Below are 14,391 nucleotides of genomic sequence, written 5' to 3' on the forward strand. Positions count from 1 at the left end.
CGCCCTTCACACCTTGGGTGGGAAAAGAGACTGGGGTGGGGTGGCCGGAGAGGCGGGAGGGGCGGGATCATGGTGAACGCTCCAATGGGCGTCCAAACTGGCCGCCGTGGACCCCGGCAGCCAATGAACAGCAGGCGGGGGCGGGGCGGGGCGCTGTTGCAAAGCATCCAACGTGGGCCGGCAGGAGGCCGTGGGCCGCTGAGCCCAGGGGGTGTGTGAGGGCGAGCGGCCGGGGGCGGGGCTTCGGGACCGGCCCGGGCTGGGCCGCGGGGAAGAGAGCGGCGAGAGGCTGATTGTTCGGCCGCTAGGTCTGCGGGGTTCTGGCTAAGCGGAGGAGCGTGCGGAGCCCGGAACTGCGCGGGCGCGCTCTGCCTGAGGCGCTGGGACAGCTAGGCGCACCGGGCCCTTGGAGCACTGCGGGGGTGGCCGCGTCGTCCAGCCGGGAGTCTGCAGCTGGACGCTTGGAGCCGCGAGGAATATGCCTACGGGCGCAGAGCTTCTGCTGTGAGCCCGAGCTCCTTGCTCGCAGCGGCGGCGGCACTTGGTGTGCGCGGGGACTCCGAAGCGTGGCGGGGGAACGAGGAGCGTCAGCCGAGCACCGTTTGCTGGGCTCCGTGGGGTTCGCAGCGAGCACGGACGGGTCGGCCCGGATGGGCGCGGGGTTCGCGGCCCCCTCCGGGCTCTGCCGAGTAGCCCAGGCACTGGGGGCCCCCTGAGCGTCAGAGTCGCTACCGCAAAGAGAACTTGTGCTGGCAGCCATGCCCCGGCACTGAGCCTAGTGCGGAGCGGAGCTCCCGCAGGCCTGCCCGTGCCGGCGGTCGCCCCGGACTTCGCAGCCCCAGCACAGGGAGTTCGCTGCGCGCTCCAGACAAGATGGCGCGGCCGGTCCGCGGAACGCTCGGGGCCCCGCGCCTCTCGCCTTGTCTTCTCCTCTTCTGGCTGCTGCTGCTGCTTCAGCTGGAGCCCGCATCGGCCACAGCGGGCTCGCGGGCGCCCTGCGCCGCCGCCTGCACTTGCGCTGGGGACTCTCTGGACTGCGGCGGGCGCGGGTTGGCGGCGCTGCCAGGGGACCTGCCCGCCTGGACGCGGAGTCTGTAAGTGCCGCCCTTTACGCCCTCCTCGCGCCCCGGGGCGCTGTCACTTGCGGACCGGGCGGCTGGGGTGCTTCTCCGAAAAGGGGCTACGCTTTGAGTTTCGTGTGTGTCAAGTTTGAATGAGCTGCAAAACTGTTAGTGCGGGATTGTAGTGGTGACATGGTCCTTGGGGATCTGGAGGAGACTGTGCGTGCGAAGAAGTCTGGATGGGAAAAGTGTGAGTCTCTTGAGTGTGTGGCGGTGCACGAGCGTGGGTCTTTGGGGTCTTAAGGCGGGAAGTGTACCTCGTGGAGGGAAGGATGAGATCGAACGTGAGTCTTTGGGGTCTGAAGGTGAGCGAATGTGGGTCTTGAGGTTCTGGAGTGCGTGGGGGTCTGGAGGTGAGTGAGCGTGGCTCATTAAAGCCATCTGGGAGTTGGTGAGTGGGTGGGAATGTGGAGGTAAGAGAGTGTGAGTGAAGAGTCAGGAGGTGAGAGTGTGTGTGTGGGTGGAGAGCGGGAAACATCTGGAGGGGAGAGTGTGAGGAAGTCTGTCTGGGGGTCCGCGAGTGTTTCTTTTTCTCTCTCCTGTAATCCATCTCTCTTGTCTGAGCTGCTTGGCCTTCCAGTGGGTAATGAATGAAGGTGACTTTTGGCTCCAGTCTTCCATTTACATCATTTATTAGTGAGAGTGCGTAGCCGCCTTCTCATCCACCAGACTGGTGGCCTGACTTGGCTCTGGCCCCCCGCAGAGTTCTGGAGGACTCCCCGAGTTGAGATAGGGGACTCTGAGAGTTCCTGGAGATCTGTGACTGCTGGAAGTTGGTCCTTTCCGCCCTGGTTGGTATCTTAGGGAACTGTGTTTAGATCCTCCCTGGCTGCTCCCTAGGGGACTCCTAGGACTTGCCAATCCAGTGCACCTTGGGGCCCACCCTGTAGCATTTCTCCTCTGTAAATGGTGCAGATGAGTCTTGGAGTAGTGCTACTTCGGGAGAGGGTGCGAGACTCTGGTTTCAGCAGAGTGTGTTAACCGGCAAGAGTCTCATCTCTGTGCTGTCAGGATTTTGACCTATTGGGACTTGGTGGGCCACTTCTCAGCAAAACACAAATATGGAGTTGTGTAAACATGGCAGAATGTCATAACCTTTTAAAATTTCTAACAAATCTGCTTCATGAGTCAAAATCCTGTCCAGTTATCAGTAATTAGCATCTCTGCAGAACTGTTAGTACCTTCCAGAAGAGGCCTAGCTTGAATAGTCTGCTTTTTAGTTGAATAATTGGACATCTTTCCTAGAACATACGAGAGTCACAGTAGTAACCTCAGGCGTGACATTCACTCTTCAAAAAGAGAAACAAAACTGGTGACACCAGTTTTAACCAACACCTGTGGCTTGGTGTAAGAACATGTGGTCTGAGACTCAGACTGCCATAAGGGGAAAGAAGTTAATTCCTTTCAAATGTGAAGATCCTGTGTCTCTGAGAGTGGGGCACAGATCTCTTAACGATCCACACTGCTTAGCGCTCCATCCCACGCAGTTGTGAAGCGCGACCCTTATACACAGGATTTTTCTTCAGTGTTCTGCTGCTGCTTTGGAATTCCTGACTTAGGGAAAACCGGTGGTCAGGTGGTGGGGTTTTAACACAGGTGGTGGCCATGCAAATTAATGGAGGTGGACCCCGGAGCTGCCATTAGGTAGTCTGGTGTGTGGCTGGGGCAGTCCGGGGGTATTGTGGGTTTGCCTTTACACACTCTTAAGTAGTTTTTTTTTTTTAATTGTTTTAAGTCATGGGATCAGTAGCTGCTTGTGTTCACCTGCTGGAATAGTGACTCCCAATATCACGTGTCGGTGGCACCATGGGCAAGGCACTGAGTTCAGAAGTGGTGGCTTCCTGCGAGGACAGGGTGGCCTCTTTTTTCACTTGCTATGACCACAAGATCCTCTTTGCCTTGCCCTTTAATTTTTGGAGCAAAACTACTGGTTGTTTGGGGGGGCTTTTGTCTCCTAAAGAGTGACATTTCACAAGTCATAAATACCTTTAAAATTGCAGTCTTTTCTCTTTTCCCAACACATTTGCTGATCAGTGAATACAAAACTGGCTATTTTGAATTTCAGGAGACTTGATTATACTGATTATGGTGGTAACTGCTGAGATTTTAAGTGAGTAGTATGGCCTCTGGTTAGTATGTGGCAATACGGTATTCAGTACGGAAATGTGTGTCCTTTGAAAAAATGTTTGTGAAGTTTGTTTTTCTTCTGATTAAAGAACAATTTGGTAAATATTTTCCCCCTCCTCCCCCAGACTTCACATTTCTCGATTTAAGTCATTAGTCTAATTCTGAGTTTTCCATCAGGATATTTGTTTTATATTCCTGGCTATGATTCAGTCAGACTTGAGGGGAGAAAGTCTCTGTCTATATATATGATAAAATACATTATAGCTTCACCAACTTTACACCCTCTGAATCCATTGTGTCTAGAAAGTGCGTTGAGCTAGTTTATAACCCCATGAACTAGATTTACTGCAGTTAGTTCAATTTCAGGCTGTGGGTTTGAGATAGAAGGGGACCTGTGGCTTTATGGAACTTTTTTTTTCTTCTGTAAACAGTGCATCTAATTTTGGAGTTTCTGTTAAGCCCCACATAAGGAAAGTAAAACTCCTTAATAGTGGATGTAAATGCAGTTGGAATAACAGAACTGAAATAGTGCTGGGAGAAGGGAAAATATGTTCGTTCCTGGGGCCTGAGGATAACTTATTCAACACAATAACTTATAGTTGTAGTAGTCGAGCCATAACTGAGTCTGCCATCCCATTACGTAGGTGAGAACGGCCTAGTCCAACCAGCACATTCATAAATAGCTCCCAGCTCTGCCAAGCTCTCTTCAAACTTCCCAGAACCTTAGAAGACGTTGAACTTCTTAGAACTCAGATGTTTTCTTTCTTTGAAATTGCTTTGGGGAGTATGGCTTCAGAAGCTGTTTAAGATGCTTTAAACACAATTTACCTTCGACTCTTGTCTGTGGCATAAAGTTGAGCAGAGCGTTGCTTGTTCACAGGGTCTGGCAACTCAATGATGAGCTAATGATTCTGTGATAGGATGGCAGGCAGGCCCTGGGGGAGGAACCACTGAATCTCAGCTTGGAGGGAAGATGACTTGGCATTGGAAAGCAAGGACATTCCCTAAAGGTTACCGGGTATGGTCATCCTGAGTCACATTAAGACAAATGTATTGATTTGGTTCTCTTTGTGTTTTGTCTCCCTACCTGTTTGCATTACCAAACCCAGGGGACTCAGTCGAACTTCTTTGTCAGTCTGGGCACCTACGTGGCACTTAGGATTATATTAGAAAACTAAACGCAAGCCCCGCGGTGGTTCCCATTGTTGTTGGGAAGCAAAGAGGGCCTTTGTCTTTCAAATTTTACAGCTGTGCTGGAAGACCCAGGTGTGCAGGGTGTTGTGAATTAAGGGTTTGGAAAATAGTTTCCATCCTGTTTATGCAAATTAGATCTAAAGTGCATAAGACCAAATTGTTCCAGAACCAAAGCTAAGATGCACACGCGCGCACTCATGTGTGTGTGTCTGTTTTAAGAGGTAGATAATAGTCTGGATTGCCCTGAGGTCTTCCTTTCTGCCCATTTTCCTCTTTCTGTCTCTAACACTGAAGAAGAATTCAGCAGACCATGAACGTCCAATTCTCCAATTCGTGGGTGTAGACAGAGGTTTGTTCTGAAGAGGGAGCTTGTCCAACACAGGGTAACGGCAGAGAGAAAATCTGAGAAGTGCAAGTGCTTTTAAAGTTTGGGGGAGCTTTAGCCTGAGCTCAGTCCTTTTCTTTTCAAGTGTCAGAAGCCTGGCTTCACCTCCCCTACATGATGGAGAGCACCTATGTGATACGTTGTTGTTTAGCCACGAAGTAGTGTCCAACTCGTTTGCGATCCCCGTGGACTGTAGCCCACCAGGCTCCTCTGTCCATGGAATTTTCCCAGCAAGAATACTGGTGTGGGTTGCCATGTCTTTCTCCAGGGAATCTTTCCAACCCAGAGATCGAACTCGCATCTCCTGCTTGGCAGGCAGATTTTTACCAATGAACCACCTGGGAAGTCTGCATCCCTTATGTTATTTGACACTTTTTTTGAATAAGGGCAAGTCAGGGAAATGAAATTGGGTGCCTTTTTAGGCACAGGATTTAAGTGTGCCTTTGATATGAAATTATAGTCATAAAATCTAAGTTTTGAGGACTGAAATTAGGGAGTGCCCAGAGACCTCAAAGTCCAAGGTGTCTCTTGCCTATAGTGTATGTCAGGGCTGTTCCTGCCCCCTTTTACAAGGGACAGTTTTAGAAGCGTGTTCATCTCTTTTCATATTTACATCAGGTCACCAGATTTCCCAACTTTTGAATGTATTGTGGGCAGTACTTCGTCATCTCCAGAAGGATGATGATTCTGTGCAGAGTAATCAGATCTGGGTCCCAGTGGATGTCCAGCTCCACGGGACTTGCAGCCCTGCCCAGGGGCTGTAAGTCTCTCTCCCTTCCTATTAATGCCTTGGCCTGAATTCCCCACGCAGCCTTCCCTGAGCACGTTGGGATGACCTCTGGCTGACCTTACTCTCCTTCAGACACCATGCTCACAATGAAAGGGCCTCTCCCCCATTCTGCAGAGGTGTCTCCCTGGTGCAAAGCCTTTTCAGCATCTTCTCTTTCAGTGTGGACAGGAATGCAAGAGAGCCGCTAGGGTTTTGTGCGACTTAACAATACCCCTGGCCTAGCTCTCTGCACCTGCTGCAGCCCCAAAGGTCTGTTATCTGGGGAAGGAGGTGGTTTAAAATAGCCACTGGTTATTTCAAAAGTGACATCCACCAGAGAGGGAAATCTGCTGAAGGGATTCATTAAACTGAAAGTTGCTATAAGCAGTCAAGGATGTTGGTTGTACCAGTATCTCTGGTTTAAAACTTAGAAGGATTCCTGTGACTTAGCCCATAGGTTGAAAGACCAAGTTTCATGAGCAAGCCTGATTTTCAATGACTTGTGAATGAGCTTGGTGACATTTACTCATTGGGGACCTTTCCCCTCCTCAGCAACTGCAGTTAGAAACCCTGGGGGTCTTTTAGAGTAGAACTCTGGGCTCTGTTAATATTCAGAGCTGTTTACAATGGATGCAGTTTCAAAGGCTGGAGGCATTGTCTTGAGACCGAAGGAGGAGGGGTAGGAGGAAAATTCCCAGGCAGAGGAGGGGAAATATATCTGAAAATCCCCAATGTTTCCTGGCCGATGGGAAATTTAGGAACCGTTAGTGGTGGTGTTTAACGACTTACGCATGTCATTGAGCCTATGGGTCCATTCCATCTACGTCCTGGCTTCAGTTCATAGTGTGTCAGTAATGTGGTTGTCTTCTGCGTTTGTTTCATGTTAAAGCATGGGAATCTGTCACAAACTCAGATCTGTTCGTATTTCCCCAGAGAAATAGGACTTTGGAGACCAGAGGTAAAAATTTGCACAGTAGTTAACCCTCTTGGAGTTACTTTTTCTATGTAACTGTGGTGTTTAAAATGGCAGTCCAGACTTACCTATTAATTGGTCAATTATATGAGTAGACTAAGAAATTTTCTACTGAAGAACTTGATACAGGACCATTGTTGCCATGAAGCAAAATGAGTAGTTAAATAAGGATTATGGAAAAAATGTAACTTGTGGTTTGTCTCTGGTCTGATTGAAAGTTGCTAATTTGTATCCTAGTTTTTAGGGGTTTGGTGGGGTATGCTTATGAATTTTTCTTATCCAAGGGCTTTATGCTTTATACATTTCTCTACTAATATGTTTTATATAATTTCATACTTTACGTGTGGTTTCAATATACTTTATGCATAATCTTGTAAGATACATGCTATAAACCCAGTCTACTTATAAAAGTCACTGTTTTTTAAAAAGCTGCTCCCCTGTTCCCCTGGATTTCGTGCTTTTGGTGTCCTGCCTTCAGCGCTTCTCTTTGTCCTGCAGCTTGGCATGTGATGTCTGATCGATCCTCAGGTCTTGTTTGGGTTAGTGATGGAGGAAGGAGCGGATGAGGGCAAAGCTTCCTTTATTCTTCTCTGGTAATGATTTGGATGCCTCCTCCCTGCTGATGGCACCCCGTACTCACTGTTCACTCCAGAGTAGTGATGATGAGATTGGAAATTATTTCTAGGGTCCATTCCTGGCTCCGCCACCCGACAGCTATGTGTGTGATTTGTGGTGAAACTTTCCCCTTTGTTGGTAAAAGAAGGAATCATAATATTCTACCTTAAGCTGCTGTGAAGACAAAGTTAGGCAATATCTGTATTCAGCCTAATCCAGTGTGGGTCAGTCACCTTGCTGATGATTCAGAGCACAGGTTGGAGGCTAAGACCTCCCACCCCATTAACAGGTTTTGTATCCCCTTGTAGCATGGCCAGTCTCTCCAAGTCAGGAGTTCCTGGTGACAGAGGCTTCCTGGGAAGAGTGCTTTTCTGACATGAAGATCTCATTTGTTGGGAGCAGGTGGCAGGGCTCAGCCCCCAAGTGGCCTTCTGCTGTAAAGTTTCTGGTGATATGGATACAGTGAAGCTTTGTGTGCCCTAGGGAAGCTCAGACAAATTCAAGGGGGACTCTATGAACAGTTGCAAAAAATTATACAAATTATGCAATTAGCAAAAAATGATTGAGGTAGTTTATAAATGTATTCCAGTTGTGCAAATACAACTGTCTATTGAGCATTACCCTCCTGGGAAGTGGGATATGGGAAGGAGGCTGAGAAGTGAGAGGCCCTTAAACTAATAATTTTACCCTATTATTTCTCAGGGTTTCATTGAAACTGATCCCTACCGAGAAGCTCGGTCAATTGCTTGGAAACATGCAGGTGCACTCTTCCAAACAAGTGTTAGGTTACGAACTCGGGGGCTGGCTGAATCCTCTGCTGTACCCACTTCTCTTTGGAAATGTTTGAGGGAGGAGGTAGGGTGAGGGGAGATGATTGTGGGGTGGTTTGCAGAGGGCTAGAGATCTCTGACATTTTTTGTTTGGTTTGTCTGCCATCGTGCAGTAACTTTGTAGGGAACATGGGCATTGAGCACAGGGCCATCCGTGGAATGTGGCAAGGATGCCACCTGAAAAGCCGTGTCTTTCCTTGCCCCTGCACCTGTACCTGCCTCCCTTCCCCCATGAATGGCTGTGATTCACAGCCTTGCCCACATGAACGGCTACGATTGTTTGCGTCTTTATTACTATTTAATCTAGCATAACCGGTAAAGCCCATTGTGTGAACAACCAATCTGTTCATCTCCGTAAGTCCTAATACATCTTGGTTTCCTTATGAACCAGGATGCAGGTTCCAGTCACTGCTCATTCAGTTTATTTTGGCAAAAGGTGGCCTTCAGAGAGTTTAAAGAAAGCATGGCCTGTCTTCTTTTGAAGCACTTTGCATTGATTATTCTTTAAACTTCTATGGTGCCCAAGTCTCTGATCCTTTATGATCTGTGGGTACTTTTTTTTCTTGAGGTCTCTTATTATTGGGAAGAAAATGAATGAGAGGAGTGAGGTTCTGTCCTGTGGTAGAATTACCTATATGTTGAGAAATAAGATAGTGGAGAGTTAATTATTTTATTTTTTAGCTGATTAAAAACAAATCACACAACTTCATCTTCTAAGACTGTATTATACAGTATTTAGGAGGTGTTCCCCGCCCCCACCTCCTCTTCCTGTCCTTTGCTCCTACCACCCGTTTATAATTGCTGTTCAAGTAATTTCACACTTATCTTGGTCAGGGCGTACATTGCACTGATAAAATTATTCCTCACTGGATTACCTACTTGATGATGGCCTGTTAGATATACAGTGAGAAGAATCAAGCACTTTAGAACTAAGGAATGGATAATCTCACTTTATTTCCACATTTTGTAGTCACTGTGCTCTTCGTTGGTACCCACAAACTTTAGCACTTCAAGCTGGGTGAAGAGGCATTGACACCCCCCTCCCTCTGCCACTGGTAACCACTCGTTTGTTCTCTATATATATGTGAGTCTTCAGCTTTTTCTTTGTGTTCACGACTTTGTTGTATTTTTTTAGATTCCACATATGAGTGATAGCATATAGTGCTTGTCTTTTTGTCTGACTTATTTCAGTTAGCCTCATGCCCTCCCAAGTCCATCCGTGTTGCTTCAGATGGCAAATTTCATTTTTTGTGACTGGATAGTATTCCATTTTACATATATATGTGGATGTCACATCACATCTTCTTTATCTGGTCATCTGTTGATAGGCACTTCAGTTCTGTGTATTGGCAGTTGTAAATAATGCCAGTATGAACATTGAGGTGCTTGTATTGTTTTTAATTAGTCTTTTTGTTTGTTGGATTTATATCCAGGAGTGGAATTGCTGGGTCATATGGTAGATCTATTTTTAGCTGTGCATTTTAAAATAATTTTATTTATTTATTTATGACTGTGCTGGGTCTCACTGCTACGCGGGTTTTTCTCTAGTTGTGATGAGTGGGGTCTACTCTCTAGTCGGGGTGCGAGGGCTTCTCGTTGTGGAACAGGACCACTCTTGGGCTTTAGTAGTTCCAGTAGTTGTGGGTCCTGAACCTAGAGCACAAGTTCAGTAGTCGTGGCGCGTGGGCTTAGTCACTCCGCAGCATGTGGGGTGTTCACAGGTCAGGGATTGAACCCATGTCTCCTGCATCGGCAAATGGATTCTTTACCACTGAGCCACCGGGGAAACCCAATTTTTATTTTTTTGAGAAACCTCCATACTGTTTTCATTGTGACTGTACCAATTTACATTCCCACCAACAGTACACCAGGGTTCCTGTTTCTCCACATCCTCCTCAGCATTTGCTATTTGTGTTATTTTGGATAATGGCCTCTTTTGTTTAATCTATGCTGCAATAGACTTGTCCCCATGGTTTTTTGTTTTTTGTTTTTTTGGAAGCAAATCCGAGCATATCACTTCATCCAAAGATATAGATAGGTTTTAAAAAATTAAGATGCATTTATTTTTGAGATATAATTTGCATATATTATTTGCTATAGGATGGTTTAAAGAAGTGCTAACTGTAACAACCTTTTGGGAAAAAAAAATCATTTGTTTTAAGTCTGTTTTTCCAAAGGGAGGGTTTTGGTAAATGATACCTTTAAAGAATGTTTATTGAGCACATAGTGTGTGCTCTCTCAATTTGTATGCTCTCAGAATACAGTTTTGTCTCTCTCTTGTGAGAGGTACTTAGTTCTTTTGTCCTTTTATCCTTTGCCTGAAATGTGGTAATTCTGAGGAACTCTCATCTCTCCCCATGTAGCTGTTAATTGGAAGTTTCTTCTCTGCTATTAATTGATAAGAATTCTTTTGTGAATGAGCATAATTCCAAATGGGTCATTTAAAAAGTGATATTTCAGGTACTGTTGGTTAATAGAGGGGTAATTAGCTATTGGTTGTAGTTAAGTCGTGAGTCTGAATCGACTTAACTATTGTTTACTTTGTAAGCATGACCCTCCAGCTGTGGCTACTTGAGGCTGCTTTAAATAGAGTGAGAGGCACCCTGGAAGAAAATCCCCCCCAAAGCAAAAAACTATGTTCCTGGAACCCTCTGTGCTTGATTTAAACTTCACACAGATTTGAAAATGCTTTTCTTCAAGTAGCTGCAGAATGGTTTGATTTGGTTTTGTCAAAATGCATAGTTTAATTTCTCTGCAGCCTGTTACTTTGTTGGTTAGGAGAGACTTTTAGAATGGATTTCATGCTGGTTGCAGCTTAATTAGCAGTCCGAATGGGAGTTACATACCAATCCACTTGATCAAAGTCTGTGGAATGTTTTCCATATTCTGTTTGTGAAAATCTAATTCTGTATGGATCCTGTGGTGTTCGTTGGTTTTAAAAGCTGTCTTACATGGTCAGGTTAAATTCATGTGTGTATTAAGCTTAATAAAATTTATATGATATTTGGTTAGATACCATCTTACAGGGCATTCTGTGTTTAGGGAAGTGGAAGCACACACCGAAGGGGTTAAGAAAGATCTACAGGGTGGGAGGGCGCTTAAAACTGAGAAATTCTGACTGTGAGTTTAATTTCTATTTTATAAATTTGTTGTTTCATCTGATTTCTGCTGTGCAGGACCTTGGTCTAGTACCATGCATCTTGCCTACATTTTAGTTTTCATTTTATCTTTAATTAATTTTTTTTCCCTTTGATTTCCTCCCTACACCTGGGCTGGTGTGAGTTTCTGGCACACAAGCTCCCAGGGCTTGCAAAACTTATAAACAGCCAGGAGAGCTTCTTGCTTCCAGGAAGTTGGTTGTTGATCCAGCAAAGTGACGGATACAGAAACTCCAGCTCAAATGGAATGGAGTTTCCTTTCGTCTTTGGGGGAGAAGAGATCCAGAAAGTGAACTGAAATGTTTTGTAACTCTGAAAGTCTGCCCCATCCCAAATTCCTCTGAATGTTTTCTCAGATTTGGTGTCTGTGTGGGACTCTTGGCCACAGTGGTTTGGCTTCATCGATGGTTGTGTTTTGTCCAAGAGAAAAATCTCCTAGATTTTTGGATCCCTTCACGAGTTCATTTGAAACAGAATTGTGAATTGATTAAATTATATTGAATTCCAGACTATCCTAAAATACAGACTGACTGACCTCAAATATTATTGGGGGTGGGGGAGGAGAGGGGGCAGTGTAGGAAACTACATTGTATGTGAAATCTCAAAACTCGCTGCATCTTTCTGGGCAGAAAGGAGCTAACATTTTCATTAAGCATCTTAAAGGGGCTCTAGACCAAAGAGGAGTAAAAACTATTGACCTAAAAGGAAAAAAACAAATAGTTGTCTTAAAGCTGTGAAGGCAGGAGTGTGGGTGGTTGAGAAAATGGCTGGACATCTGGAAAGTTTGGGGTTTTGTCACCGTTCTGCCCCTGCTTGGCAGTATGACCTTGATTTAATCAGTTCATTTCCTTTCTGTAAAGCGATGTATGATTTCTAAGGCTGCTCATCTTCAAATATAGGAGTCCATCTGAATTGAAACAAAGAAGTAATAAACTTACACTACTTAGTGAATGGTAAGAATCAGTCATTTTACTCGCTGTGTCTAGGATACTTACTTCAGTCACCTTCCATGTTCGGTTCTTCTGAGTGGTATCCTCATTTGGATGCCCCGGGGAAGTAACGGGAAACGGTGTGCATGTGGGACTCTTGGGGCACCTCCTGTGGTCCTTTAGGAGTTACTGAAGGGGGGCATGTACTCCACCATATTTCTTTACTTGGTCATTGCCTCTTTTTCCCACTAACCCAAAGAAAACCACAGAAGTTGGTGCAGACCTACATTAGATCTTTGATTTAGCCTTTTAAGATCTCGTCACAAAAGGCAAATAAATTAAGGGCCTGTTTTTTCAAAGAGGCACTTGTCTCCTCTGCCTTTCATAGGGCCACTGCAGGCAGCATCCCTCTCAAGTCGGCCGTCGGTGAATGACTAGATGAGCCACCTGTAGCAGATTCACTAGTAATCACCCGAGGAAGGGCAGTGCTCCCCACCTTGTCTGTCCTCCCTGAGCTGGCTCGCCATTGGCAACATGCTGGGAACATTGCTGGTATCAGAGGAGCTGTTAACCCTTTACCAAGGAGCTCTTTTGAGGGTGCCTTTCAAGGTGGAAACTCAACAGCATATTATGTCCGTACTATCAGATCAAGGTCATACTTGATGCCCAACACATACTATGTCCATACTAAGTCTAGGGGCCTGATTTTTGCAATTTTGAGGTCTCTCTCTTTCTCTGGTCAAGGTCATAGCAATTTACCCATCTGCGTTGGGTCTTCATTGGTTCTCACTTGGTCAGACACTGGCTTTGAAAATCGTGGTTTTTGTCATAATGGAACTCCTTAAAACACTTCATTTGTTATACCAAGTGTGGGAGCTTTTCTCCTCTGTGTCCTGAATATCCACCTCTCTTTGGTGTCAAGTTCATTTGTGCCTTCAGTGGAAAGTCTTGGACTTTTTTTTCCTTTCCACTCTTTCTTTGTCATACACAGTTTCATAAGGTGGAACCTTTTGATTTTTTTTTTTTCTCTCTCTCTTTTATCCTGTAGAGCTAATTCTGAGAATCTGGAGCCCTGTTTGAGATATAGCTGAAAGGTGGTGAAGTTGGGAGGCACAATTAGTGGTTTGGAATTTCTTGAGAGGAGGGTTGACAAGAGTTAGGGACTACTTTAGGAATAAAGGAAATAGTCCAAAGAACTAGGCTTTCTTTTTCTTTTTTTAATATCCTCCCCTTCAGGCCTAAACGTGGCCTTTGCCCATGTGCGTTCTGAGATAGTCCAAATAGTCCTCCTGCCCTTCCACAAGCTTTTGTCAACATTAGACACACTCTCTGTTATGCGCTTGACCTTGTTCTGGTGGATTTATTGTTTATATCTTGTCCTTCCCCAGAGGAATCTTGGAGTCTCTCTGCTTAGGTAAGTTTTCACACATCCTTGTCTCTTTTCTCTCCACTTGAGGTAGCAGGGATTGTCCAGTTTCACGTGGCCAGGAATCACTGGATCAGTATTTGTTTATAGCTCTACAGCTCTCGTTCTTGAGGCTTGGTGCACTTTTTTCTGGGCAGAAAGGATCCCATGTGTTCATTGTATCTGAAAAGGGTTCTGAGGTTCACCCTCCAAGTGTGATTACTCCTAATTGACCTTTGTGGAGGACTTCACAGAAGTGTGTTTGGCGTTCAGGTTTAAAGAGTAAAAGGCCATTTTCTTTGTGCTGAAGACCTGCTTTCCCATGAAGAGCCCAGCTGATGGGTAAAGGGATGAGTTCAGGAGCCTTCTTCAGTCGTGGTGCTTCCAACAGTGTGGACCTTCAGGGAGAAGTCATAGCTTGTGGTTTGTCTGATTTTATGTGGCAGAGAGCCCTTTTGGAGGGACATAAAGCCCAGAAATTATGGATGGGCTTCCCTTCCTTTCCACTTTATCCTTATTTTCTGCTCTCTGCTTGAGAACCACTTCAAAGAATCAGATGTGTTGATGCCAGACGCCATGTAGTTATTGTTAAAAGAATTTGGAAATATAATTGAAAACAAACTTTGTCGAGCAGAGCAGATCTAGGCGAGTTCTTAACTTTGGGGAAGAAGGGAATTCCAAGTTTTTGCTCTATTTGGAGCTGATGTCTCCGAACACTTGTTCTGCGAGATGAATCATCTGTGAATTCTACATCTGGGAGTTATATATTGGGAAATGGCATTCTTTTTAAATGTAGAAGAAACACAAAGGCTTAAAGTTACAGTGTAGTTGGAAAATTCTAGTCAGAGTTTAAAAAAATAAAATGAGCATTGAGGTGAAATTGGC

General features: G+C 45.5%; 1 protein-coding gene across 3 annotated transcripts in view; it reads left to right on the forward strand.

Annotated features, from left to right (window-relative positions):
• The first annotated feature begins 230 nt into the window (after positions 1 to 230).
• The window catches only part of LRIG1 (leucine rich repeats and immunoglobulin like domains 1), a 112,720-nt gene continuing 98,559 nt past the window's right edge, over positions 231 to 14,391 (forward strand). The window contains exon 1 of one of the 3 annotated variants that reach the window (XM_061128120.1): positions 231 to 1,094. In XM_061128120.1, the coding sequence (XP_060984103.1) occupies positions 874 to 1,094 (221 nt within the window). In that variant the 5' untranslated portion in view covers positions 231 to 873. Of the gene's footprint in view, positions 1,095 to 1,276; positions 1,312 to 14,391 lie in introns of those variants that run through there. The other 2 variants (XM_061128119.1, XM_061128122.1) reach the window with 2 other exon arrangements.

This window comes from Dama dama, chromosome 24 (assembly GCF_033118175.1).
Source record: "Dama dama isolate Ldn47 chromosome 24, ASM3311817v1, whole genome shotgun sequence".
Lineage (NCBI taxonomy): Eukaryota > Metazoa > Chordata > Mammalia > Artiodactyla > Cervidae > Dama > Dama dama.